Source organism: Pleurodeles waltl, chromosome 4_2 (assembly GCF_031143425.1).
Source record: "Pleurodeles waltl isolate 20211129_DDA chromosome 4_2, aPleWal1.hap1.20221129, whole genome shotgun sequence".
Classification (NCBI taxonomy): Eukaryota; Metazoa; Chordata; class Amphibia; order Caudata; family Salamandridae; genus Pleurodeles; species Pleurodeles waltl.
In genome coordinates this window covers 417,740,234-417,768,075 of record NC_090443.1, presented here as the reverse complement: position 1 = coordinate 417,768,075, position 27,842 = coordinate 417,740,234, and the positions used below count along the sequence as shown (strand labels likewise).

The 27,842-nt window shown below is 43.4% G+C and overlaps 1 protein-coding gene across 1 annotated transcript; it reads right to left on the bottom strand.

Annotated features, from left to right (window-relative positions):
- Positions 1-1,454: 1,454 nt before the first annotated feature.
- Positions 1,455-27,071, bottom strand: LDLR (low density lipoprotein receptor). Its single transcript, XM_069231639.1, has 18 exons — positions 26,854-27,071; positions 17,889-18,011; positions 16,988-17,110; positions 15,870-16,250; positions 15,080-15,202; positions 12,685-12,807; positions 11,498-11,617; positions 10,621-10,746; positions 9,569-9,740; positions 9,183-9,410; positions 8,627-8,745; positions 8,314-8,453; positions 6,778-6,919; positions 5,338-5,490; positions 4,177-4,404; positions 3,665-3,742; positions 2,487-2,644; positions 1,455-1,627 (listed from the first exon to the last, which is right to left on the bottom strand). Exons 1-18 carry the CDS (start codon positions 26,918-26,920, stop codon positions 1,592-1,594), a joined length of 2,640 nt encoding a protein of 879 aa, XP_069087740.1. The 5' UTR covers positions 26,921-27,071; the 3' UTR covers positions 1,455-1,591.
- Positions 27,072-27,842: the final 771 nt, after the last annotated feature.

Genomic DNA, 27,842 nt, shown 5'->3' with positions numbered 1-27,842 from the left:
ACAAGTGCGTACAATATTCGATGTTTTAAGAAAACAGGCATGTGTACAGAGAGAAGACTTCTGCCAAACAAGCACAAACCACGTAGGCAAGGTGTTGCTGGATCCCAGAATTTAGGGCCGGTAAAAGCACCAAGGAATGGTGCACTTGTTGGAAGATGCATCCAGTTCGACGACCACTGTAAACCTATTTGGTCAGGTGCAATGTCCCCATTGTTTTGTTGATGGTCAACTGAGCTAAACAATATGCAGAGAAAAGAAACTGGCAATACTGGTAACCCAAGGATTCAAGTGTTAGAAACAAAACCATATGCAATTCTGGCTGTTCACAGATGGATTATCAGTGTTACGTATTAAAGTCCTTTCTCCCACAAAGCCCAAATATTGACGAACCAAGACATTCCCAGCAAAGAACTCAAGACCAACAGAATAGAATATACGAACATCATGATTACAGCCCAATAGAAAGAACCAGAAGAAAAAGATTTGGGGGCAGAGCTGCTGCCTAAGCCCCATGTGCCCAAGAGCCACACAAAATGCCTTCATACCGCTGTATATTCTATTTACAAAAGATCGTAAACAGTGCAATGTATTAACAGTCCTTCTGTACAATATACAAAAAACCCTAACAACAACAATATCCATATATACATAAAGTGCACAGGGAAGGGAGAACGTTTCCAGGTTAACTAAAAAAAAAAAAAAAAAAAAAAAAAAAAAAGGAATACCCTACAACCTACAGGCACAGTAGTGGTTCAACTGAGATGGAGCATTCTCCCTCCTTTCACCATAAACCAGACACGCCAACCTTCGTTAAAGCTTAGGGGCAGCCAATGGGCTGCATTCCTGAGTGGTACAGGAAAGCGTGCCTGTCGGGCAAAAGAAGAACAGCAGGATGGCTTGTGGAAACCTCAGGGACTGCCTGGGGTCCGTAAACAGTACTTTCTCCTGAGGTTGAGTGCAGCGACAGTCTGGCAAACACAATCACTTTTTTTTTTTTTTCTAAACTAAAGTTTTCCCCACCTCCCCCTGCTCCCAAAGAGCCTTCTTCTCCTCTTCGATGGGTGGGTTAGTCTTTTAGCTCCAGAGATGAAAGTGGGAGGGCTGGCTTATGCCCCACCTTGTGCTCCACTAACTTTCAGGCGCTCCTCACAGATATTAGTCTCTACTCCAGAGAATTGCTTGGCTTCCACGACCCGACCTTCGATCTCCTTCATGTTTAAGAGACTCCCCGATAAAACTTGGGGGCCAAATTGGCACACTCTCGTAGCTTGACCAAGAAAGTGGTTTGGGAAAAAAAAAAAAAAAAAAAAAAAAAAAAAACAATTGATTTATCATAATAAATAAAAAAAAAAATTCTAAAGCTCCAAAATACATTTCAATTAAGGTGTTAAAAAATATTAAGCGGCCGTCAAGTTGATCTGGATGGGGGAGGTGGTTGCAGTGTGCTCTGACTTGGACGGGTTTGGTTAAGAGCTGTAGAGTGTAGTCCTCTTTTTCTTCTTTTTTCGTTTACTTTTTTAACTTCAATAAATTCCTCTCCCCAGAGTGAGCATCAGTAGCAGCATCTTGGTTATGACCTGTTCAGCAGGTTTCACGCAACATCTTCCTCCAAGCTAACCATTTGTCTCTGGAGAAGAGAAAAAGGTACACAGAATGTCAGGACTTCGCTGGACCTGGGATGTAAGGATTGGGGCAATAATATAAAGTACTTAAGAAATTGGCTTTGTCCAAATCTATTTCTTGTGTGCTCGGATTTATAAAAGGAGTGTGTATTAGAGCGATTGGGTTCTTATGCCAGACTTTAAACTGGGCCTATAACATTTAATTTGGTACCACCATTAACATCCCTTCAAAGAGGATTGTGGGTTTTGTGCCTTGGAATCACATAAACTAAAAAGTGGGCGTTCCAGGTGGATAACTCGATACCTGCAGCTTCTGCCCTCCTGCATGAAGACGACGTTAGATGTGCCTTTGCTGCTCCAATAATATCCAGAAAAACTAATGGCAACTAGGCCTCTAAAGACAAATCCTTTAACACTATAGGATCAGCAATGCTCAACAAAGGATTACAGAAAGGGAAATGTCAGCTGTTCACCAGGCATAGAGATCACAAGTCTGAGCTCCTACTTTAGCATGGACAAGGCGCACCCTACTCTGTGCTTCGATCAAGCTCCAATGTGGAACCTAGACCGGGGATGTCCTAAAGACCGGTACACCCAGGTGAACAGAACTGCCTATCTGCTGAGTGCCAGTTAAAGGCAGCCAGGGAAAGCACCGGCATCAGATAACGCCGTGTACCATGCACGCAGGCTACTTTCTTCACTGTATAGCTTTTATTTCTCCACAGTTCTCTCCGTTTTTAAGAGTAGGCTGAAGTGGAGAGGTTCTTCATGTAGTGTCTGGGAGAGAGGCACAGGTGTGCCATGGGAGGACAACGACTGAAGTCTAAGGGAACTAAGGAAGTCCGGAGGCCGCGGCCTACTTACGGAAGGATACGTGTAGCCGTCCTGATTCCGGCAAATATGGATCTGGTCTTCAGTTGTCTTCTGGTACACGGGGTTGTCAAAGTTGATGCTGTTGATGTTCTTCAGCCGCCACTTCTTCCAGAGGAGGAAAGCGCTGAAGGCCACCAGACAGAGTACAGCTGGAAGGGAGAGCGAAACAGACATTAGTTCTATGCGGAGGAGGGAACGAGAAGTCACTCACATCACCACAAAAATGCAACAAGTGTCGTTACTGATCATTTTATCAACCCCGGAAAGATAAAGACTGAATTACCACAAGATGGCAAGTCCGTGCCAGACCTGCACAATCTTACTGGCAGTGGACAATTGGCCTTTACTTTTCCTTAATTCAACACAAATTCTGCTCCCTTCCGTGGCACACACCAACTCATTTTTGAAGTGGCTTTTGCACACCGCCCACCCTTCCTTGTAGTCTAGCCTTCTGCTTGACACGGAATAAACTTGAAAGAAAGATAGCAGCTCGTTGGCTTTGGCACCAGAAGCTTTCACTGAATAGATCATCCAGATTATCAGTTATTTTTTGATAAAATGGCCTGGTGGACAAATTCACCTGCTGCATATCCTGCATGTAACATAGTCCAGCCCCATTAATACAGCTGAGTGGAAAAAGATTGCTGCCACAGATATCAATGTATATAACCTACAGGTCATAGGCTTGAAACTAAACAAAATAAACCATTCGGTTAATGGCCCAACTGAAGGCAGCAGATTACAGGGATTGAGTGAGGAACCTAGGCAACTCATCAGTCTAACGTTTAACACAAAGAACATAAGTAGGATCACCAAGCTCTCAATTACAGTTTCTCTGTGTGGCCTGCAGGTGACAGGTTGGAACCATGGTGAGGCCAACCACTTTTCTTAATTACGAGGTGGATAACATGAGCACCAATAACATCGGTTATGTACAGCACTTGGGAAATGGCAAGAGGTTTGGAATTGCGTGCTCTATAAAATACAAGTTATTAACACAAGTGACAAAAAAAAAAAAAAAAAGCTTTTGTTGGCTGCTGTGTAAATGTGGTGTCCGCACAACCTCCATACACAAGTTGCAAGGAGGCAGTTAAGTAAAACACAGAATTTGAGGCAGTCACCCGACATCAAGAGAGTGGTCCACATCAAGTGAAAGGATCTGTGCTTACCGAGAGGAATAACTATGTAGAGGGCTGTAGGGCTGCCATGCTTGCCCGTGCTGATGTCTGCAGCAACGTCATTGCGAGCTGAAAAGAAGCAAAAAAGGGGTTTGCACATAAACATAGTAGCAAAAATTTCATTTTTAAACAATGTGACGTAATTGATTTACACCTATTTACTGAAACCCTCCTCCCTTCCTTTCTCAAGGCAGTTGTCAGTAATCACTAAAGCGGGACTCCACCTCTACCCACTCTAAAAGATTCATAGCATAAATTGGTCATTGGATCATAGGTCAATATAGGAGGTTACAGAAGCCCTTGATTTAAGAGCCACAGTGTTATTTTTAAGAACTTTCCTTAAATATTCCAGACACATTTACTGTATAGCAGAAGTAACAAGTGTACATGTATGGCCGTGTACAAGGCAGAAACTTGTGCATCTCATCCGTTAACTGTTATCTGATGCTCTAGTGTAACCCAAGTGCTCTGATTTGCCATTATCCAGATAGCAAAGGCCTTACCTTGGTGCGGCACAGTTTCAGTTAGTGGTGTGGTGGGCTCCAGATCTAATGCAGGGTTCCTCTTCGGCACGCTGGTGGCAGGAGCCTGTGTCATAACCCTGGGAGTTTGGGCTGTGCCTCTTGGTGCTGGTTGAGTGGACCGGGGAATCGGCATTCTCGTAGTGATCAAACGAGCTACTGTGGATGTCCGCAAGGCACTAGTAGTGGCAGAGGGAACTGCAGGTGGTACTTTTGAAAGAAGAGGGGAAAAATTGTCAGTTTGTAAACACGGATACATTTTTGCATCTGAAAATGTATCAATTCCAAAAAAAGCACAATCAATTGAACTTCAAAATGTGTCAAACCATGCATGACCCTTGGAATGGGAATACATTATAATTTGTACAATGAAAAAACATCTGATGAGTAAATTTACAACCAATCAGAGGTAAGTAGCCAAAGAGATGCCAAGCAATTGGTCTGGCCATGAGTATTACGACCGGACTCCTTCACAACCTCCTAAAACAGGATCAAAAGCTGTGAAAGCCAAACCACTAATGACATGAAACGCGGTGGTCCACAGCTCTGCCATGCTGAAGGGCCCTCGAAATAAAGTCACCAGTATCATCAACATCCAACCTGCTTTTTGCACTGGGAATAATCTCTCAAAGGGTACAAGAATCGCTTGCCATTAGGGCATGCTCACAGACCAGTTTGGTTTTGATCAACCTGTGGACCCAGTTTACAAGTCTTAGGCTTTGTCAACAATCAAGGTGACACATGCGAAGTCTACATTCGAAGTGGAGACCAGGGCAGTGTTAACAGGGAAGGAACAAACACCATGAAGAGGTTACGGCTTTCAGAACCCAATCACTCAGTGTGGTGGCTCAAGCAACACGTCTAATGCCACCAACTGCAAACGGACAGCCTATCCTGGGATGAACAGGTTGTTACAGGACTACGTTAGATTCGGACATAAATCTGAGACAATGGATGAGTGAATTAACTCAATAATTTCAACACTGGTTGTGCCAAAGTAGAATTGATGAGCAGGTTAGTGTGCTCCAACAGAGGGCACCATGGAACCAAAAATATTACATGGTTCATCAAGAGCACAGAAATCCATTCTTACCACTAACAATTTAATCCATTGAAGTTAATCTGAACAGGAGCCACGCTTACCAGTCACACAACTCCTCATATCTAGATCGAGGTGCAGGCCATCAGGGCAGGCACAGGTGTACTTTGCAGACCTGGCAGTGATGCGTGGAGCAGGAAGGCAGAGGTACTCGCATCCGCCATTGGGGAGTGCACTGGTCTCACACCAATTCACACCTTTAGAAAAAAAGAAGAAAAAAAAAAAAGATCAGGAAAGAACAAAATGGCCCCACCCCCTCACACTGGTGGTCCCAAGCCAACTTTGCATTCAGGCTACCCACCCTACCACAAATTACAAAATATTTACAGGGAAGACAAGGCAAGTGAAAAATACTGTAGGGTACCCCAAACGTTGGAACACTATCAGTATGTAAAACGTTATACAAGCAATATGACTAGAAGTATTGGTGTCTATGTTGCACAACCCAACTGTTGGAGTTAATGCAACGAAATAATAAGAATAATTTAAGAAAGCCCCGAAAAAGAGTTCTATTTGTATTCTAGTACTACTGGTATTATGCAACACCTCAGCAAACGGGATTGACTAAGGCAATGGTCTCTACTTGAGGGCGGCCAGGAGTCAAGCTGAACACAGCAGCACACATTGCTACCAAGTCAGATCATCAGCACATTTCCAGCACAATGGCAAGCCATCAACGGCTTACCGTTCCACAAGGATTCAAGTTCACAGCACTCCACAACCGGTTTCCAAAGCTTAAAAAACACATACGAGACTCTAAAATTAACGCACCGTGGTATGAGAGTCTCAAGCCAGGACCGCGTGCGGCCTCTGAAGAACAACGGGGACTCCAGCAAACATTGCTGGGGCTGCTCGTTCCTAGTGGAATCCTACACACACACCTCGGAAAATCTTTTGAGGATTCCCACTGTAAAACAGTTTGGGCTTTCAAAATCCTGCCGGCTAAACTTGAGAATTCTCTCGCCCTCTTCCATTCGGAGAGAGAACAAACCTCTGACCTATCAAAGCAACTGAGAAGCTGGACCTTCCTCCGGTAATTATGTTCTTAGCAACCCTAGCTTTAAATAGAGTATGAATACTTAAATCTGTAAAACTAAAAAGTCCGACTAGTTTTAAAGTATGAACTTGGCAAAAGTAAATGTATTTCTCCAGGAAATGTGCGATGGGAGAGCCAGAGTGATGCTGGCCAAATAAATGTTTTTGACAAACTGGAAAAGCGAAATATTTCAATACAAAACATCCATAGCACGGCACGAGGACTTAAAATAATGCTGGTGAGGGAGGCCCAATATCTCAGGATATGTAAAGGGGTCGTGGTGAACTGAAGAGGGTCTAAGGCAAACTCCCTGCCAACGGAGTGAAATCATTAAAAAGGGGACTTGCCCTCCGACTTAATCGGAGACGTCCCTGGCAGGCAGGTGACGAGGGGGAGAGAGTGAGAGGGGGAGGGGAGGGAGTTTGAGGACAGATGTCCCAGTCTGTACCTGTGGGCTGTCTGAGGTTGTGATACAGAATGATATCCTCTGGAGACATCAGATCCTCAGCGACAGTCACAATATCGCTCCCGGTCAGGCGGTTTGCGCTGAAAATGGCTTCGTTTTCAATGTCAGTCCAGAATACTTTGTCCTAAAAAAAGAAAAAAAAAAAAGAAGATATATATATTCATATAAAATTATAATTTTAAACAAAAAGGCAGTCAAAAGATTCTCAACGACTCTGGCGCACACTACGTTCAGCATTTGCAAAACAAATCCATGCACATCAACAAACAGTAGCAGATACGAAGAACAAATATTGAAACAGAAGAAAAATGCTGAAAATCGCTTTTTCCCCCCTTGGCAAGGGTTCTAGATAAACTTGAGCATTGCAGCCCTTTGGCCCCAGCGTTCACAAACTTTGATAAAAATGGAAAGAAAGAAAAAAAAAAGTATGCAAACACTACACAAGGGGCCAAGTCGTTAACGTTTCATGGCCTTCTTAAAAGTACATTTTAGAGGATATTTAGAAGCAAGCCTTTATGAGGTTAAGGGCTAATAGGCTGTAGGATTCAAAAGAATCGGCCAATGGAAATTTTTGAATACCCTAAAATTAATCGAATTAGGAATAAGTTTTTCCCCCATCACAAATGCTTAACAACTTAGTGGACAGTGATTTTTATACCTACATTTCCTTGGGATTAAAGCAGATCTACCATAACCCTGAGAAGGCTTGCATGTTACCTACACCTTTGAGCTGACTGTATCTTTGATAGTGAGGAATCGGTCTGCTCCATATGGCGCTGTCAATATTTTCTTGCGTAATTTTGCCCTCATGTAGGATATTCTATATACTTGTATACTGGGAAATGATATAGTGTGGACAGAAAAGGTGCAGGCTGCGAGTCGCAGCGACCTCAATTCTAGCCCGGCCTACCCTATACCAATCCTGGGCAAATTGCTTCATGTCACTATTCCTCACTCCCTTTATATGCTAAACTGGGGAGTGCACAAAAACCTGACCAACTCTGGGACTTGGTGCTTTGTAAGAAAAAAGATCACCTTCATTGATGTACTAAGATACCATTCCTCGAAAAAGATTCTCATGTTAATAATTCCAGAGGCATAAGCCCATTAGGAATATCACAAATCACCAACATGATAGCACTCTGAGACAACAGCTGCTAGTTATTAAAACACATGAATATTTGTATTGTTTCATTTGTAAGGCAAAAGCATCATGATCTTGTAAGGAGGTGCCTGAAACTTGAAGGGAAAAGACTTCCAGTTTTTGGTGCTACCCAAATTCCCTCAAGTCTAAGAAACCCATGGCTACAAGCATTTCATGAAGTTAAGGAAAAAGGCTTTCAGGCACAGTGTAGGTATTAGAAAAAAAACTCCTGTAGGTAAGGGTGAAGAGCAGCAGGACAGATCAATACACAGACAGTATGGAGTACATTTCCATCATGACATACAAGAATAAACCTACAATTTGGAAACATTCACATGTATGGCGAATGAATAAGTCACCAATAAGCCTCTCACCTCGAAAATGGTGACAGCAAATGGGTGTGCCAATTTTTCCTCGTCCATAATTACAGTTCTCCTGTTCCCGCCATTTGCGTCAATACTGGAGAGAGAGTGCAGTTTGGAGTCTACCCAGTACAAGCGCTGATTGGCCAAGTCTGAAGAGAAACAACAGAAGCACAAGGTGAGGCTCAAAAATTAACATATTGCAAGATGATGAAAATACTATAATTCATGGTTCATAATGGGCACGTTCATGAAAAAGCCAACTATACCCAAAGTGTTGATGGGGTCACCCCAGCCACATGCATTCCTTTCCATCATCACTCACCTAAAGTGATGCCATTGGGCCACTCAATGCCATCTTGCACCAGCGTCATGCGGTCCACTCCGTTCAACCCCCCTTTCTCGATTTTGGCAGGGAAGCCCCAGTCGGTCCAGTACATGAATCTAAAAAAAACACAGACCGAAGATGAGAGGTTAACAGCAATCGACCATCATCACTTTAATCCCACCCTATTAGTGTTCTTATGGTACTCTGGCATGAAAGAGCTGGAAGAATTCAGATGACCCAGCAGGGAGCATCCCCCCACCTTCCGCAATATACACATCCTCCTACCAGACAAACCACACCCTTCCATACCAGACCAACCACACCCTTACCTACCTACCTCCCTCCCTCCCTCCCTCCCTCACCAACCACATCCAGATCCGGACAGCATCAAACTGAAGAACCACTTGCGTATCTGGAGGGGACCTGAGCACAGACACCATTATCATGCTAGAAATATCCCCCCCGTTTAAATCACAGGACAGAAGAAGTTGCTTAAAACAGTGGTCTCCGCTTGGTCTGCTCATGCATACTAAAGGACTCCATCAAACCATACCCTTGAACGGGGTCCACGACGATGGCCCTTGGCCTGGTGAGCCCGTTCTTAATCAGTGTCCTCCTCTTGGAACCATCAGTGTTGGCCACAGAGATGGTGCTGAAGGCAGAGTCAGTCCAGTAAATATTGCTGTGTATCCAGTCCACAGCGATGCCATCAGGCGCTTGGATTTCATGCTCAATCACAGTGGAATGGTGAGAGAAATTGTTGGCTTTGTCTAACAAGGCACTGTGTAGAGAGAGAAAGGGGGATGAGAAATTAAGAAACAACAAATTACACAGTTTTCCTCCCCTAGCAAAAGCAGATAATGACAGTTACTTTACGGATAAACACTCAACAAGGTACCAGAGGTGGCACTTCTGGGCCATGGTCCACTCAAAAATTACCTGTATATCTTTTTCTGTGACAGGTCAGACCAAAAGATCTTATTGCTAGCGATCTCCATGTCAAGAGCCACAACGTTTTTCAGCTTTGGAATCAGACTTGTGTACTCGCTGCGGTCTAACGTCATCTTCCGCACCTCATGTCGGTTAGTAAAAAAGAGGTATGCCACGGTGCCTAGAGATGAGAATGAAAATATCAGACTTCAGGTCCCTTGGCCATTATTCAGCCTCGCACCTCAGGTTGTAACCAGGGAGAAACTCACACTCAATAAGCAGAACAAAGCAAACCCTGGAGTTCCTTAAGTCAAGCTGCCTCCTGCACTTCCTCCTCCTAAAGGTAAGCATCACTTAGTGGAATGCTGTACACGGGACAGTAGTTGGAGGAGCACTCTCTCAAATACCGGTATGGGGCAATGAGAAATATGTTAAATCTTATGAAAATGTCTGCGATGTGGCATCCTTAAGGCCAAATTAAATATAAAAACTATCAGCCACGAGGAAGAGTGTTCTACTTCAAAACGCATGTTGGTTGGCTATACTTTGGCATTCAAGAAATCAATAAATGTATACTTTTAACAGTATACGGTGGATTTGTTGGAATAATTTTTTAGATAAAATTTTTTTTTTAAAAAGGCAACAGAACAAGAGAGTCGCTTTCTCCATGTACCCCCTTCGGTTGGATTTTACATTTCCATATTTGTGGCAACCAAATACGCAGGTGGTTTTGGACTTCGAACAATTAAGTTGGCCACCACACTTGGAAGCTGCTAGCCAATGGAATCCAAGTGAGCCCGCCCCACAGGCATCTATCTATGTGACCTCAGGCTGGTCCTGCATAGTGATCAAGAAGCATTGCCACCTTGAAATTGCTTAGAATAGAAGTGACAAAGAAGTGTACCCCAGGGGCCAAGTCCGACAAACGGACTCGGCTGCTATTTCACATTATGCTGGACTAGGAAAAGATGGGATGCACGCGTTGGGCACAGCTGGGTGAAAGTGGGGCGGGGGGAAGGGGCAAAACCAAGCAAGAGAAACCGAGACCACCCGCTACTCACCAATGGCCTTGCAGGTTCTGGACATCGGGTCGATCTGGTAACCCTCGTTGCAGGAACACTTGTAACTACCCTCCAGGTTGATGCACATTTGGCTGCAGGTGTCGGGATTTTGGCACTCATCTATGTCTGAAGAGGAGTAGATAAAAAACACAAGAGAATTCAAAAGAGGGAATTAAAGAAATAACATTTAGGACACACATTTCCCAGGCCAACTGCCTATCAGTAATGATCACATCTGTAGAGACTAAACAACAGAAACTTCTCCCTCCCCCCTTAAAACCTCACCACCCCAAATTAGGCAGATGAGGGCGAGGAGTGCTCCGCTGGGATGCATACTCGTTCCATCAGATTTACGATCCAGTCAAATTCCACATCACCAAATCCAGTGCCAATATCAATTATGAAATGTTAAAATTAACTGTACGCATAATTTGGAGGCAAAACAATAAGTTTCTGGTGTGAAATCTTCAGGTCCTCAAGAAGAGGTGCTCTAGTAAGTTTATTTTTTGCAGCTGTGTAAAAGCCTATTTCTCAAAACATTCTGAAGTCCTTAGGCCCGGATTAGGATGTCGTTGATAAATGTGGGAGGAGGAGGCTGTAGCACTATCAGTATTATCAGAACCAATTTTTGCAAACATTTATAACCTTCTCGGTAAATATTGGGGCATAACAAAACTGCTGGTCGTTCCAATGTCCACACAGCGGCATCAAGTGAGGTTTCTGTCACACCTCTTGGTAACTACTTTCATTTTGTAAAATTGTGGAGTGGAAAATGCCCAGCACGTAGTTACCATCACCTTTTTTTCATTGTGTCATCAACACAAAGTTCATAATAACGCTGCAGTTTGAGCAGAAGTTTGCATCTTGGAGAATTTACCTTCACAGCGCTTGCCGTCGAGTAGGCGAAAGCCGGCGGGGCACATGCACTCGTAGCCGATCTTGAGGTCCTTGCAGGTGTGCGAACAGCCGCCATTTCCTCCCAGGCATTCGTTCGCATCTGAAAGGCACAGACCGTCCCATTAGCCCACGGTTACACAATTACCAATGCTAGATTAGTACAAAGCGTGTCCAGATTTTCAACTCGAGAGGAGGCCACTGGACATTTAAAGCAACAGTAAAACACTCAAACGTAGACGAGGACCAGAACTGTACCCAAGATGGAAAGACTTCATGAAAAAAAAAAAAACGAGGAGAGAAAAAACGATTCTTCCTCCGATTAAAAAACCCCAGAGGTTGACTGCAATCTCCATTTTAAGAAGAAAATGAGTCAAGATTTTTAAGCCAACTCCTACAATGGCACAATCCTCCAATGCAGGATAGTTCGTGTTCGATGGTCAAATGCTGTACCAATGTAGAGTATCTCAACGAAAGATTCCCAAGCACTGGACAGCAACTTTATTCTTTAAGCATTCAAAGCCCACATACCAGACAACAAGAGAGCCTTGGCCTACAAGAGCTAGGCTTCACTAAGGAATGCACAATGACCAGTCTGGCCTAGATTCAATGGTACATGATTTCCTCGAGCAAGAGTTCATTCTTTGAAACATGCATACAAAGGTGGCATACGAACATGTTGTATTTAGTGCCGTTTATGATGGTGAGTGGTGCAAGCCTTTGAGTGCTATGGGTCAAAACTTCAGGGAATGTTATAGTACTTTCCATCAACCCTATGTCAAATGCAAAAACAACTAAAGGAGGTAGATACTGCCCAATAACGAGGCTTTTAATGAGGTTTTTGGATAGTGAGAGGAGTGGATAGAACCTTTTTGGGTGAAAGACAAGCTCACCCCTCATGGACAACACTGGAAGACAGTTTAGTCACTATACACTGGGGTAGAATTGAAACCAGCCACAAGAGGGGAAACATCCACCTTTGTATCAATCCACAACATCCAGGCCCTAGTCTGAAAACTTAACAGGAAACTGTAATCCACCCTCTACTTTTGCACACACACTCCTTACCACCCCCCCCCCCCCCCCTTGCCTATATCCCAACACCAATCACGCCATGCATGCAGGTTACGGTGCCATAAGTCAAGACTGCCAAAGGTTTGTTTCTCTTACCACACTCCTTCAACGGTTCATCTGACCAGTCACGACAGTCCTTGAGTTTGTTGCAGACTTGGTCCATAGAGATGCACTCCCCACTGTGGCATCTGAACTTGTCTGCCCCCTCGCACTTGGCGACTGGGGAGATAATGAGAAGGCCATGATGAATAAAAACAAGACTATAAAAATTCTTGCCAGTCTAAGCTGGACAAACAATCTGAGTGAGCCCCATCACCTGCCCGGTCTCTGCACAACACTCTGCTATGGGTAGTTGCCAACAACAGCATAAAATCGAAGGAACCCAATACTTGTTTTGGGAGACGTGCTTTTGAAAGGTCTACTGTAGTATGTCACACATCGGCTGTGCTCAATGGTCAGCCTCCAACCTCCTGCCTTTCAAAGCCAGTCTAGCGTGACAAACATCCCTGGCCCATGTCTTTATCTATCCAGAAATACACATATAAATGTAACTACATCACTAGCACATTCCTATTCAAAGTTAAAAAACAAGATTGCACTTCAAGTACTCGGACTGTGTGTGTCCAAGTCAAAAAGGGCTGCCGCAATGTAAGCAGAGACATATGTATGTACGTACATATTTTTTTTTTTATTTGAAAACCAGTTAACTGGATATACATCATACTCTTACAAGATAGTTATTTCACCACAAAAGCAAATAACCTTCCCATTCTTTACAGGTTAAGGGGATACACCATTATAAACACCCATTATTCTACACTCCTTTTCCACTACCGAGCTTAAAGCAGTATAGCAAAATCAATAATAAAGATGATGGAGTGTTCACCCAAAGAGAAGCAATGTATGTTAATGTTTTGAGTTCCAAGCCAGATAATACACTGTGAGTGAAAATTGTAATTTACTTTGATTTTATACCATGTAAAAATGGCCGACACTACTTCTTTAACTAAACCCACAGAAGCACTAATGATCAACAGCATATACCTTTAGGTCAATTTCAACAATAATATTTTTGAATCTACTGCGATTTGTGCCTGATTTTAAATGTGACTAACCCCAATTTAATTATCTAAGAAAATAGTTACATTTTGGTCAATGCTTGTTCCAGTACACATTTGGCAACAATACTGAAAGCAATTTTACTGCTCATTCTTAAAACACAGCTTCAGTATTCTTCAGTTTTGACACCGACCCTCGAGATCTCAGTTTAGTCAAGTATGTCACATGTGGTTCCAGGACTGTCTGAGACTTTGCTATTAAAACACACTGCAAGACACAGAAAGCAAAGACTGAACAAGCTGGCAGCAGAGGCTAAACTATTGGCCGATTCCCTTCTCCCTAGAAACCCGTCCAGCTCAGCTGGCTAGGTTCACTAGAGGAAGGTGTCAAATCCCTCACCAAGGGATCCTATGGGTGGAACCTGATATAATCAAAGAACTAGTCACCATCAGGAAAGGCTAAGAGCCCAATTTAGAGTTTGACGGACAGGTACTCCGTCACAAACACGACAGATATCCCATCCACCCGATTACAAGTGAATCAGTATATAGTGCAATTGTAATCAGGCAAACAGAATATCTGTTGTTACAAAGTATCTGTCCACCATATCCTACAAGTCGGAAGTTTGTACATTTTAAAACTTACATTTACCTTTTTTGTGACTTTTAGCTACAGAGTTTAATACATAACTTACTTTCTTTTTTGTTTTAACAAAAGGTAGAAAAGGAAACCAATAAAGAGGTTCTTCTGCAAGTTTTAGTAAATTGCGAAAAGCGGCAATCCATTAGTTAAAAAGGTAGAGAGGTGTTTTACATATTTAGCAATTATTCAACGTTTCAAAAGAGGTTTTTAAAAATCCATTCTCAACTTTGTTTTTAAAAACATGTGGATTACCGTTGTCAATTTAAAGTAGCTTGATTAATTTATAAAAAAAAGTTTTACCGCTTTAACAAGGAGTCCTTCTTTAATTCCCAGATTTTGTGTTATATTACACATGGGGGGGGGGGGGAGAGAACAGTTGCAAGAGTCACACTTTTCTAGATAATTTCTGTTTTCCTGCCGAGGCGGCAAAGACCACAGTTGAGACTTGTGTGTATTTTATTTTATTTTTTTAAGTCTGGCTGGACATTTATTTACCCCTGCATCCGAAGCGATTGAAAAGGCATCTATTTCAGGACACCACCTACATCAAACACAAGAAAACTGAAACCCCTGGAAAAAGGTTTGACCAATATAGCAGCATGTCCGTCTTCTCCACTGTAATATTATATAACCATGGAACAGCTGCATGCGGCTCGAATGTACTGCGACAGTAGCTAATGTTCCCAATAATTGGCACAAAAGTGCTAATTAAGAAGAAATAGACACTGGAGGCTGAAAAATACTGGAGATCCTACTGGTGAGCTCATTTTCCAAGATCCAGTTAGCTTACCATTTGCACAGCCAATCTCGTCACTGGAGTCCTTGCAGTCATGCACCTTGTCACACTGCCTACTGCCGTGGATGCAGGCGCCGTCAGTGCACTGAAACTCATCAGGCCTGCAGGTTGCAGTCACTATATTAAGAAAAATGTAATTCCGCCTATTAAAATGGCTGCTTTAATAATAAGATAATTTATATAGTGCTTCACCACACTTTCATCATCTCCAAGCACTGTAAACAACAAGGACTTCTACTGCATTCCCAATTCCCACTTCAAAAGTCATTAAACATGGATCAGGGGCTATTCAAATGTATAGCTTGACAGCTTGTTTTCTTGAGGATTCTGTACCCTAATGCTTCTTGTACCACACAAGAAAGGTAGCTACAGCTGCAATCACACAATTTATCCAAGTTGACAGTGGCTAAGAGCCGAGCACGGACTGAGTTTTATTTGGGCTGGGCTCACACACTCAAACTGATTTGGGTTTGCGGTAACCAGTGGAAGGACGTCCCTGAAGAGGTAGCTTACGTCCTGGAAAGACATCTACCAAGAGAAGCAGTGAAATTCAAGCCTTTTGGCTGGCAAACACTACACTGCTAGCCATACAATTAAGCTGGTACTTGGTACACAGTTTCAATCACTCCCATGTCTTCCTGGATTGCCAACTAATTAAGAAATGTAATCTTTGGTCTTCTTTCAAAGGTTCCACACCAGAAGACTTGATGAGATTAAACCTAATTTGCCAAGACAAGCTCCACTTTTGAGCTGCCAGAGAGCCATACCCTGCCAGGAGACTTACCACATTTTGCTTCATCCGAATGATCCTTGCAGTCAAAGCCCCCGTCGCAATACCACGTCATATGGATGCACTCGCCGCTTCCACAGTGGAACTCTAGAGGTGAGCAGGGCTTCACTTCACGGGCTGCTGGGGTCTGGCCACAGTGTTCTGGCGACTCATCAGAACCATCATCGCAGTCATCATCACCATCGCAGGCCCACAGTTTAGGGATGCAGGTGCCGCTTTTTAGGCACTGGAAATAGGCAGGACCACAAGTAGGCGCGGGACAGCCTTCCTCATCACTGCCATCATCACAGTCATGGTCCTCGTCACACAAAAACTGCACTGAAATACACTTCCCACTGCGGCACTGGAACTGGTCATCGGCACACGCCTTGGGTGCTGCTCAAGAAAGTAAGAGTGCCATAAGCATGCAGCAAGAACACAACAAAACTGCTTTGTTTCCATGCACACTAAGCTGCTCCCCCAAACCACACCAAAAGAGTTGACTAAAGATGCAAAATGAGGGTCATACAGTGGTTATGGTCTCTTGCTTGTAGAGCTAAGGAGTATGGGTCTCATATATCAAAGAGTTTTACCCATGCTGGGTCTACGGGAAAATGTGTCAGTACGTAGTATGGGCCTAAAACCCCAATGACTCTCTTCCATTCTCACTCTGGCAGAGAGACAGCTCCTGCATGTGACGATTGTACCCTAAAAGTCTTGCTTTAAGAAATGAATGGCAAAGGAATGAACCATCATGGACCTTAAAAGGAGGAAAGTGTAAGATTGCAGAGGCATTTTTTTTTTTTTTTTTAAATATAATTTTCAGGATGGCTACAGTTTTCAAAATGGAAATCTTAATACGGCATAATGAAAGTCAGAGCTGGAAACAAACCGTATGTAGTGCTGCAGAAAGCAGACTCATTGCCTATTTGGTAGTCACCTATAACTACGGCCTATGCAATCATGGTTCGCAACATATACCAAATATGACGTCTGCACTCCCTCATTACTTTCCCTTCCCAAGCCCTCTCCTGTGTGCACTTTATTTGGGAGTAACCCCCTTAAACAAACCGAAGAGTGAAAAAAACCAAAAAAAAAAACCACTAAGGATTTTGATTGAGAGAGACACTCACGGCAGTTCTCTTCATCAAAGCCATTTTCACAATCCGCCTGAGAGTCACATTTCCAGGACATGGGGATGCAACGGTTAATACGCCCTCCGCAGCTGAACTCCTCCGGCCTGCAGGTGACAGATCCTGCAGAAAAAGTGAAGAGAAATGGTGAGCACACATTGTTTCTGTAAATCCCATCATAACTTTAAAAGGATCGGACTACTCAAAACTGCAAGGGAGGAGGAGTGTCGGGGTAACAAGGTGGCCCTCCCACATGTCACTGTATCCAGAGCGATCCTGAACCTCTGTCTCTCACGGCCTTCAACAAACAGACATAACATGCTCCTTGGTGAAGCTCAAACCCAGTAACAGAACACACGCTATAGGAACCTACTCCTCCTCCCACACCAAAATATTTGTGTTAAGCACAGAAGGGGACAGGGAAGAAGTATTATAAACGTATTCAAACCAATTACAATTTAGATAAGCAACCAACGGACAGGGCCTTAGAGCCTGGGTATTAAGCAACCTGTTGGCTCTAGGCCAGGCTTTTACAAATCGATTTAATTTGCACCCTGCCCCTGCACATAGTCGTGGTTAGGTAGCCACTGGTCAGGCACGACCTGGTGACTTTTCACTTGAGAAGTCAATGAGCAAGAAAACATTTTCAAAGTGTATATCTTCAGTGCAGTTTAAAAGTCCAACTGTGATTATGAGGATGGTCTCACATACACCACCATTTTACTTAAAGTAAGCCAAGTGCCAACTTAGCCAAACTAATTGGAATTAAGTAGCCACAACTTCAATGTTCCTCAAGGAGATTAAATAATGCTTGTTACTCCAGCACAGAGATTGCAAATGCAGGCCTTGAGGTCACCTCGAGGACCAAATGGCGATCTGAAGAAGGGCTAGCAGTACTCACGGCAGGTTTCTAGCGACTCGTCTGACCCATCCTTGCACTCTGCACTGCCATCACAGATCCACTTATACGGGATGCACTTTCCATCACCACAACGGAACTCACTTCGGCCACACTCTGCAACACCTGCAGGATTGGAAAGATGGACACAAAGTTCAGACTAATGGACAGCAGTGACCTTTGGCCTCAATACCACATTCTCCAAAAGCGTAATGGCCTAGTAAAGGTTAACTACACCAGACAGCTCATGGCATAAGTAGCTCCGCAAGCCGTGGCTAAACCATCGTTTTTTGGCTCGAGGACATCTAAAGAAAAAAAAAAAAAAAAATCTCTTGAGTAGGACAGTTCCTTGCACTTGACAAGGGAGAAGTAAGATCTCTGGACTGGATATTGCACTCACCCCAGATATCGGAGGTCTTGAGCTCTCGAGAAGGAGAGCACAAGATCTCTAGATGTGGTGCTCTGATTAGATTTTACATGGGAGAGGGAGATCTTTGAACAGAGTGATCTTCTCACACCTGGACAGCCACTCAAATAGAAATTACCAAGTTACTCAACAGTTTAAGATTTCTGAATACACTCCGAACATCAACGACAAGTGCAATTTAGCACACCATTATCAAGGCCCTTCAGTTGTGAACATGCTTCAAAGCAAAAGGAGCACAGGCCCAAAGCAGCAGTCCATTAAAAAAAATGTTTTGTAATGATTCAAAACTGTGGACTTTCTGATATAATCCGTGGAATCGCAGTGGATGATGAAGTGCCACAATGCTACAGTAAGTCATGACAAATTGCACATCGAGACATAAGCACAAACCAAACATTTGAATCTTTTTGGCTAGCCTCCTGGGCACATTTTTATTGCAAAACTTCTGAACCTGGCACTGTAAGCAACTACACCTGCATTGGTGCAGCCCCCTTTCTGGTATTGCAATCCATGTGAAGTTCAGCGCTGTGATGCCACCCACGCGTTTCTCCATCTACCAGAACTCTGCCCTTTTACATCAATCAAATTAAATGGAAACACTACAAACAACGTGCCCCTCTTTTATTAATGATATGTAACATTAATGGGCTGATGACCTACAGGCCAATTAAGAGTAGAGTTGGGCGTGGTTCTTGTTCTGTAGTGTACACTTCGGGGTGAGTCCTTTGCAGGACTAAGATAAGAAGTTTAAAACCACAGAGCCAAGATAGTTCACTCAGCATATGAGCACTCCGCAAAGCACATCTGAAGGAGTTTTCTTTTCATGTCTTAAGCTTGATCCAACTACATGGATCCACATTTCAAAATATCTCCAGTAAGAATACCGCTACTGGTTACTCATAGCCTCCTAAAACTTTGGTCTTTGGAACCTATATGCATCAACGATCAAGTTAAATAAAATAGTACTGTCCATAAAACGGGATCACAGGCGACCCCGCCAGCAGAGGACAGAACTGCTTCTTAAAGTGCATAAAGGGAGGAAACACCCAAACTCTGAAAACAGCTGAAAAGCATGCTCCAGGCCTACCTAAAAAACCATCAGCAAGGCAACCAAGCAAAATGATGTTGTCAATGTCGAGACTGACAACATTCTTCCTACAGCACAGTACGGGGTCTGACAGGTTTCTTTAGGAACCATCTAACCCCGACAGAAGCAGTCTAGAAAATGGTGACTTTATGAATAGAACATCTAACAGTCTAAAATTTACGAAGTGGTTAGCTGCGCATCGACAAACAATACTGGGAACAGTAGCTGGACCTCCATATAAAAATCTGATAAAGTGGGCTACTGTTTTCTTGATGTGTATTTTCTTGGTGGGATTGATTTCTTATCCTCAAAAAGAGTCTGCACAATGCAAACGTGGCAAAACTCACTCCACTGCTTCTTTGAAGTGACACTGCACTTTCATATGGAAATATGCAACCAGCGGCACGCCCTGTGAAGGTGACTCACCACCTTGAAAACCTGGGTTTGCTATGTTAACAAAAGTCGAACGACTTCACCTTTGGCAAAGAGGGCGTGCCCATAGGTAAACCTTCAGCAAATGGCAACCCCATGCAACTTCGTCCCACCAAAATTTGCCTTGGGCTTTGCTGTGCTGGAATAGCAGAGGGAAGGAGGAGGAATTAGGATCACACCACAGGCGTTGCTACCAATCAGCTGGCAACTATGGATAGGTGGTTCAGGCACTGTGCTGCCACAGGGATGCTTGAGAATATAATCTAATACTGAACAGCAGCCTCTATTTGAAAAATAAATGTACACAATTGACAGCTCAGAAGAGGATGTGATTAGTTTGACTACATTTGTTGGCGGTTCCATTTTTTTTGTTGGAAGGTCTGCAGAAAAATGTTCAGGCACTACTAGGAACACACAAGTCCAAGTTGAAGATATGGTTTAGAAGATAGGTTGCAAGTCACAAGTTTAAATCAGTGTGCAATGGCTTACTTCGGTTAATTAATACTAAGCCTTCACATGCTCTTTGAAGTCGACCTCATCCCTATCACATGAGGGCTGCAGGCAGCTAACAGAGAAATGTTCTCAATGTAAGCCAGAGTGGGTCACACCTAACATATTGTCTCTCAACAGAGTACATTTCTGGGGGGGGAAGAGAGAGAGAGAACAAAAAAAAAAAAAGGAAGAAGACCGAGATGTTGAGAAAAACAGTGCGCGCGCGCGCGTGATCACATAGGAGTTTACATAGAAAAGGACATTCTACAGTGAAGGTCATATCAATTTTGCAGATTTGATATAAAGGTCGAGTTTGGCTTGCCTACACTAGGCTTTGTCCAGTCCAGTTACGTAAAGTAATTCAAATTAGGTTGTTTTCTACGTAAATGTAACTTTGTGAACATCCTGATAAAGATAAGCATGAGTTCAGTCTTCCTGAACCTATCTTGGACATTGCTAGTCTACCTATCTAGTTGGCTCATAGGCTGCTCTGAAAACTCTTCCCGGCCACAAAACAAAAAACAAAAAAACAAAAAAAAAAAAAAGCCACCTGCACAGCTAAAGAAAGGTGAAATTCCCTTCACCTATTTCTGAGATTCATTTTGTCTCGGATAAATAGCTTCATCTATATGCCGTTTATGAGAAACCACGAGAGGGCAGCACCAATCCATAAAAAACTTAGAAGAAAATAATAATAACCCTCTAAAACCCCTTAAACTCACTTGAAATATATACACGAAAAATAAAGAAATACAACCTAAGGTCCATAATTTACCAGTTGTGGTAAAAAAGGATCAATACAAACAGTGCACTGTAAGAAAAGGTGAATGGTTTCAAGGGCATTTAAAAAAAAAAAAAAGACGTACATCACAAAGGGCAGCTAAAGATGGACTAAGGCTGGCACCAAAGGTCTGGATTTCGACCAAGATGGAGGGAAACGGGCAGGTGTCCCCGGTCAAAATTTTCCAGCCTTCCTTTTCATGGCTTGTATGATAACTAATTTTCCATCATTAAAAGCCACGTCCCTGCAGAATCCCATTGTACTATGACAAAGAAGGTCAGCCTGAGCACCCTGTTCTAAGTAAATTGTGAATTTTGTGAAACCGCCACAGGTAACATAAACAGCAGTCCAGCCTCCTGGAGACCCTTTAGCACAAATACCAGCTAGCCGGTCAAGAGGGTGACCAAATTCCAACACATTGCTGCCCTGCAACTCCAGTAGGTAAAGTACAATCCAATACCATTGCACAATGTTTATGCGCCTGACAAGTTAATCAGTAGCAGAATTGAGGGATGCGTGTCTTGATGGGGGTCAACTGTGCCACAGCACCATCACAGATCAATGGAGGAGGGTCATTGCCCCAGCAGCTTCGCAGTTAAGCTCTGATACGTTTGACTTTAGTAATAAAAAGCAACTACAAATGCTGATTGCCTAACCAGGCCTTAGACTGTCACATATCATAGGGCTTGCATCTCCTGAAGACAGCAGTCAACACTATGTTGGGCATGCTGATGCAGACACCAAAACCAGTGTTTCACGCTGCTGCAGATTTCAGTTCCCTCTATACTTCCACCCAATCCCTAGTTTGGACCACGGTTACTCAGAAGACCAAAGCTGGTGGGGAGAAAAAGGTCAGCAAAAACAAGTCTGGTTCATATAGGAAGGACATGGTCAAGAATTAGGGAAACTTTAAGGAACATGGTAAACACAAACTACCACAAACTACCAACCATTTTCGTGGTTCAGATAACAAAATCTTAGACGTTTTCTGAGTGGGTCTGCAACAGGGGTGGGGTGATACTCCATTGATAGTATTTGCCAGCTAATATAAAGGGTCTTCTGGAATTGAAGGAAACTTGGTTCAGCAGATAGTGTGTAACCTGCATGGCACATGATCGAGTCCCTGCAGTGCATGCGAGGCACGGATTCCCAACTGTGTTGATGAAATGAGCAGAAAGCATGCATTTGGTCTGGTTCCACAAAGGTTATTAAAAAAAAAAACCTTTGCTTATTATGCCTTTTTTTTTTTTTATATGGCCAGGCTTTGAGTAAGCGGAAAATGCAGTCCGTCCGTAAGTGAGCCCTGCAATAAGTAAGCAGACATCGATTGGAAAGTTGAGCAACAGATCCAGTTAAATGATGCGTCAGCTCTCTGATGGAGGGCTTGTTAGACGGTATGTGCATCTCCTACTCTTGCAGCATGCACACTGCAACCACGCCTCAACTTTGCATACGCGATGTAGGGCCGCCATCTTGGAGACACTTCAGCTTCAAGAGAACCTCGAGTATTTCTTTAAAGTGGAATTATGGCGGAAATGCACTTTTTAGGTATAACCAGGAGGTCAGAAGGGGGCACCAAACCCATGACAAATAGCTCGGTAGGCTAAACCAGTCTGCTAATGATTTGCAAACCTAGAGCGCCAACTTATTACTTTAGTTTGCCAAGGGCGATAGCATGTGGACAACCGAGTTAGGTTATATATACCGCTAAAGACAGCTCAATTAAGTGGGTGATCTGCCAGGCAGTAACCTGGCACGTCTTAACTGTGGCACTGGCCCCACTGGGCGCCTTTACCGAGGAAATATAACTGCACAACACTAATCACCAAGGAATACTAATATTACACAGTGACAAGGGTACCTCTAAGGTAGGCCAGGCTGGCTCATGTTTAATGTGGGTGGGTGTGCAAAGATGCAATAAGGACACAACAAGAAAAAGTATGTGAAACAAGGAGATAAGTGAGAGTTCAGGACAAGAAAATGACTTCTTCCTCAGACATCCCAAGCTGTCCCATGTTTGGGGGAAAGTAGTTCACCAAAATCATAAGTTATCTTGGGTCAGATGCGAACAGCTCAAAGTCCGGACATCTAAACCTGCCCATGGTATTATGAGCAGCTCATGTCAGACCAGATACGGCGAGCTAACTCGTGTGAGGTGCGAGTAGCTCACCCAGTGCCCAGCTCCTTCAGTCCAGAGGTCTCAAGCATAATGGGTGCACTCTATTTTTCTTTGCATTTATAGAATCTGGAATCCAGAAAGAGCCTAAATGGCTGGGGAGTGTTGTACGCAGTTAGCAGGACGTATCCTGCATGGATAAAAAAAAAAAAAAGTAATTACGTCACGATGACCTAGAAGTAATTATGTGGATTGGGGGGGGGGGGGGGGGGGGGGAGGGAGAGGGGGTGGAATCAAAAGAAGTGTGCTGGAACTACCACCTAACAACTGATTCCCCCAGTGGCCCCTGGGGCATACCCGTGTCACGTTCTCTCCTCATGCTATTTAAACTGCACTGATGCCACCCAGTACCGAGTACTCAAGTTGCCTCATGTCAAGTGTGTGCTGTTGCCTCAGTCCCAAAATCTCAAGGATTCTCCTTTCAGGTGTGAGTAGCGCAGCCACATCACAGAGTTCATGCTTACACATGTCAAATAGGAGTTGCTCACATGTTGCCCCCCGCCAAGTTCTGAAGTGTGCCCTCTGCACCTGTAACGTCACTGAGCCCTCCTCTCAGCATCTATGGCCTACAGAGCTTTACAATACCCAGACCCCACCACTACCCTTTGAGGTACAGGATAGAAACAGTAAAGATACTGGAGTATATGCCAAGAAAGTCTCAAACAAGATTCCAAAACAAAATTAATGCCACCTAATGAGGTATGCCCCTGGGGTTGGTTCAATCTTTCCTTCTTACATGGTTGCCAAGTGACTCCGTGTCATTAAGACACTACCTTTCCAGTACTGGGCTTTCAAACGTGCTAAAAATCATTGCATTTCAGTGATGTTAGTGCTGATTTGGTAAACCTAAAATTTACATATATTTGGTATCAAGAATGTTAATTTAAGAGAAACAGCCCACTGAAAGAGTGTCCCAGCAACAACCCACCTTCTGATTATCTTTGAAAAGCAGAAAGAATGGGTTGGGGCCCATGGAGGGGGTGATAATGATAGCTACACCAGTTATATAAAGGGTGTGACAACTTTAGAATGTTGCAGCAGATGTCTTAGAATTCACATTTGAGGGAATTCTCATTTGATCCTCTCCACTTTGTTAGTTAGAAAGTTGGCCCTAGTGGGCTTAGAAAGCACTAAGCGCTGTAATAGAGAGCCTGACCGCTAATGCACGACTTGAGCGGAAGACGTAAGATCAAACAAGGAAATGGAGGATGCAATAGAGTTCTGTCGCACATTCGTTCATAGCAGGTTTTCCATCCCCAACAACGCCCAATAGGAAGTTAACAAGTGTTAGGTTTCTGCCACCTTATTCATCTGCGAGGAAGAGGAAAGATGGCGGTATCAATTAGACCAAATCTTCGGCTCAACACACTGTTTCAAAAAGAGAATCCCATTGATATTAAAACAGGTTTTGCACTTTTAAGCTATTTCCGTTGACTTCATCTTTTGAACTAAAAGATCATAGCTCACTCCTGTAGATACGAATTTTATTAAACAACGAGGAGAGTAAAAAAAAAAAAAGCAATCGCCTGAGATTAGTCTCCCGTTGCAAGCACCAAATGCTTCAAACCAAGACATGTTCAAAAGGCAGCTCCACAGCTGCCTAGAGTAGACCTTACATTGTGGCTACAGCACCATATACATCCTTTTTTGACACTTTTAAACTGCTTGGGTGCATCAATATAGATTCAAAAAGAAGTCATAATATAAAACTACAAGGATGATGTACATTCTATGACATACGTTCTAGTCACACTGTAGAACGAGCAGGGCTGTGCCTGTGACTCTACAGTAATAAACAAACAAAAAAACTAGCCGCTGTAGTTAGTTCTTTTGCGGGTGAGCGCTAATGCACGAGAGGAGGCAACTTTCCATTACTATTCTTGGAAATACTGCGGAATGTGCGTGACGTGTATTGAGCAGGCAAGGCTGCTTGCAAGTCCAGTTTAGATAAATCACACTGGATATACATTATAAAAAGCTAACAAGGTTTCGTTTAACCGAATGACACACATGCTCTGGAAATTGTATGACAATGTGTTTATGGAATATCCATCAAAGCATAAACAAGAAGTTTGATCAATAAAATGACCTGAAAACAAACATTTCCTCCCCACCCCTAAAATGACAGGCTGAACCCCAAAAGAACAATTACGATTTTGAAGAATTAAAGAATTTTTTAGCACGTGGCATTTATCGACGAGATACCGATGGCCAATGTGGAGAACAGACTAAACACAACTTCAAAGTAGAATAAATTATTAAAGTCACCTGCCCCACCCATGAAAGGCTCCATTACCCCTCGGTGTACACCAGGCTGTTTTTCCAGCTGCTTTGTTTCATACAATCACATCATGACAGTATTTTAAGCAAGTCCCTTTGTAGGTAATATATATTTATACGCAACACATGACAACAGCTTAGTAAAACACCACTCGTCTTCAAGGGGGGAGACTCTTGCTAACCGTCCCCATTGGGAGAAAGGTGTTCACTGATTAACAAAGCTGGTTCGCGAAAAGTAAGAGTATCAGACACCGAGAAATAGGTTACGGAGCGAGAACATTCCTCGTGCTCCAGGGGCGGGACCGCCGTATGACAGCAGGCCAGGCAGGGGAGGCCCCTTATCCGCAGGACTCTCCGTATAACAGGGACACCGCCCCCACGTACCACTATTCGCCGCGCCCCTTCCCTCGCGCCACCATACACCACGCCTCGCACCATCCTCAGTCCTCACGCTCTGCGCCAGCCCATTGGCTATGAGAAGAGGGCTCGCGATCGGCAGTTATGACGTCGCACAATGGGAGAGGCTCGGAACCGGCTACCATCCGCCCCCTAGTTCACTGGGTGTGAGGGGGAGTAAGGGGGGTGAGTTTTAATAGTACCAAGAGCTTTAAACATCAAACAATTTACAAATGCGAGTTTAGAACAGGCGTCAGAATTCAAACTCTAATATGCATTCATGTTCCTATAATTTCAAAAAGTCCAGCTATCAGTTTTTCTTTTTACAAAAGGTCAACGGGATCTGAACAGGAAGCCTCATCAAGGCGACCACCTAATTGGCAACTGGAGGGTCAAATTAAGTGTGCAATAAGAGAAATATGATGAATTAGAAACAAGTGGCACGCCCCTCCCTCATTATAGTACCCACAGAAATACCGAAACGTTAGTTGGCGCGCAGGTACAAAACCGTGACAAAACGTGGGCACGAAACGTAAGCAAGAGGCAATTAAACTTAAAAAATGAAAGGCAAAATTAGGAGAAAGAGAACTAGGAGAGGATCATCTATGAGATTCCAAGTTCATCTCACCCTGACCTTTAGAACTTCCCCATCTGACCCCAAAGCATGAGCACATGGGAACATCGTTACGTTCTGAAATAGTTCCACACATTGAAATAAATAAGCGTTGAAACGAACAATAAGTTGGGTTATAAGGAGGGGCCTAAACCAAAAATAAAATAAAACAGTTTAACAACTATTAAAGATGCGGAAATCGTAATTCTGCAGCATAGCAAATACATATTTTATACACCGAATCAATCTCATTAACCCAGTACTGGTTTGGTAATAAAACTCACCTGATGTAGCTGCAGCCCGGTGGCACATTAGTACAAAAAAGAGTAACGGCACCACACATGCTACCATAGTGCAGGGGTCTTCTTTGGCTCGGTAGGGACACTCAGTGCTCTTTGAATTTTTGGGTGTTGTCTTTAGGGTAGTGGGTAGTGGGTGCTGCTGCTGCCTCCAAGCCTCTTCCTCCTCTGACGGTAGATATAGTACTGTGGAGTCAAGCTGCGTGCAGAATTGCAATGTGCTTTTTACTACAGGGCTGGGGGCGGGGACTGCTAGTGGTGTGATTTTCAAATCTCCCAGCCTTCCCAGGCTTGTGGGGGTGGTGCCCACACCAACACATGATGTGACTTCAGCAGCTTTCCTCCTATCTCAGGACCGCCCCAGCCCCACCCCGATGTATATCCAATATTATTATGGTGTAGGGCGTGCTTTCCCCCAAATGACCCCATCTCAGCCCTTCTCCGTATTTATTACGCAAAAAGAATACCTCAAATTACTGAAAAAAAACACATTTCATTTTTTCTAGTTCTCCCCGTGATATTTAAAAGTGTACTATATTTTATTAAAATGTGTTAATAAACCCTCTTTCGATTATGAGCATGTACTGTAATTTGAAATGCAAACACAAAATACACCATGATTACTCTGTCTTTTGTTCTTTATCTCTATGGGTAACTTACCAATAATGTCCTTGAAGTGGATGCATTTTACAGAAGATGTCGCCAAAAATCGGAAACCATGACCCCTCAAATTCTAAACTGATTAGCGAAGCTGCTGCAGCTGAAGTATTTGGGAATTACATGAGCCAAAGTTCCAATACTAGTGGAACCTAGTTTATTTAGCTGCCACTGTAATCTGCCTCAAAACAGTCTGGTAGGTTTATATACCTGTTGCAGGAATGTGTATGCAATTTGCAGGACACTGATTCAAGTCCTAGTACTAAGAGCAGTGAATGGGTTAGTCGGCTTGTCCGGACAATCTTTAGGTGATACAC

Bases quoted from the DNA above. Each gene is read 5' to 3' on its own strand.
- LDLR (XM_069231639.1), bottom strand. From the start codon at position 26,920: ATGGTAGCATGTGTGGTGCCGTTACTCTTTTTTGTACTAATGTGCCAC. The intron at 15,203-15,869 runs GTAAGTCTCCTG...TTCTTAATATAG, and splicing joins TTCGGATGAAGCAAAATGTG to TGACTGCAACCTGCAGGCCT. The intron at 4,405-5,337 runs GTAAGCGTGGCT...TTCTTTCAAAAG, and splicing joins TATGAGGAGTTGTGTGACTG to TACCACCTGCAGTTCCCTCT.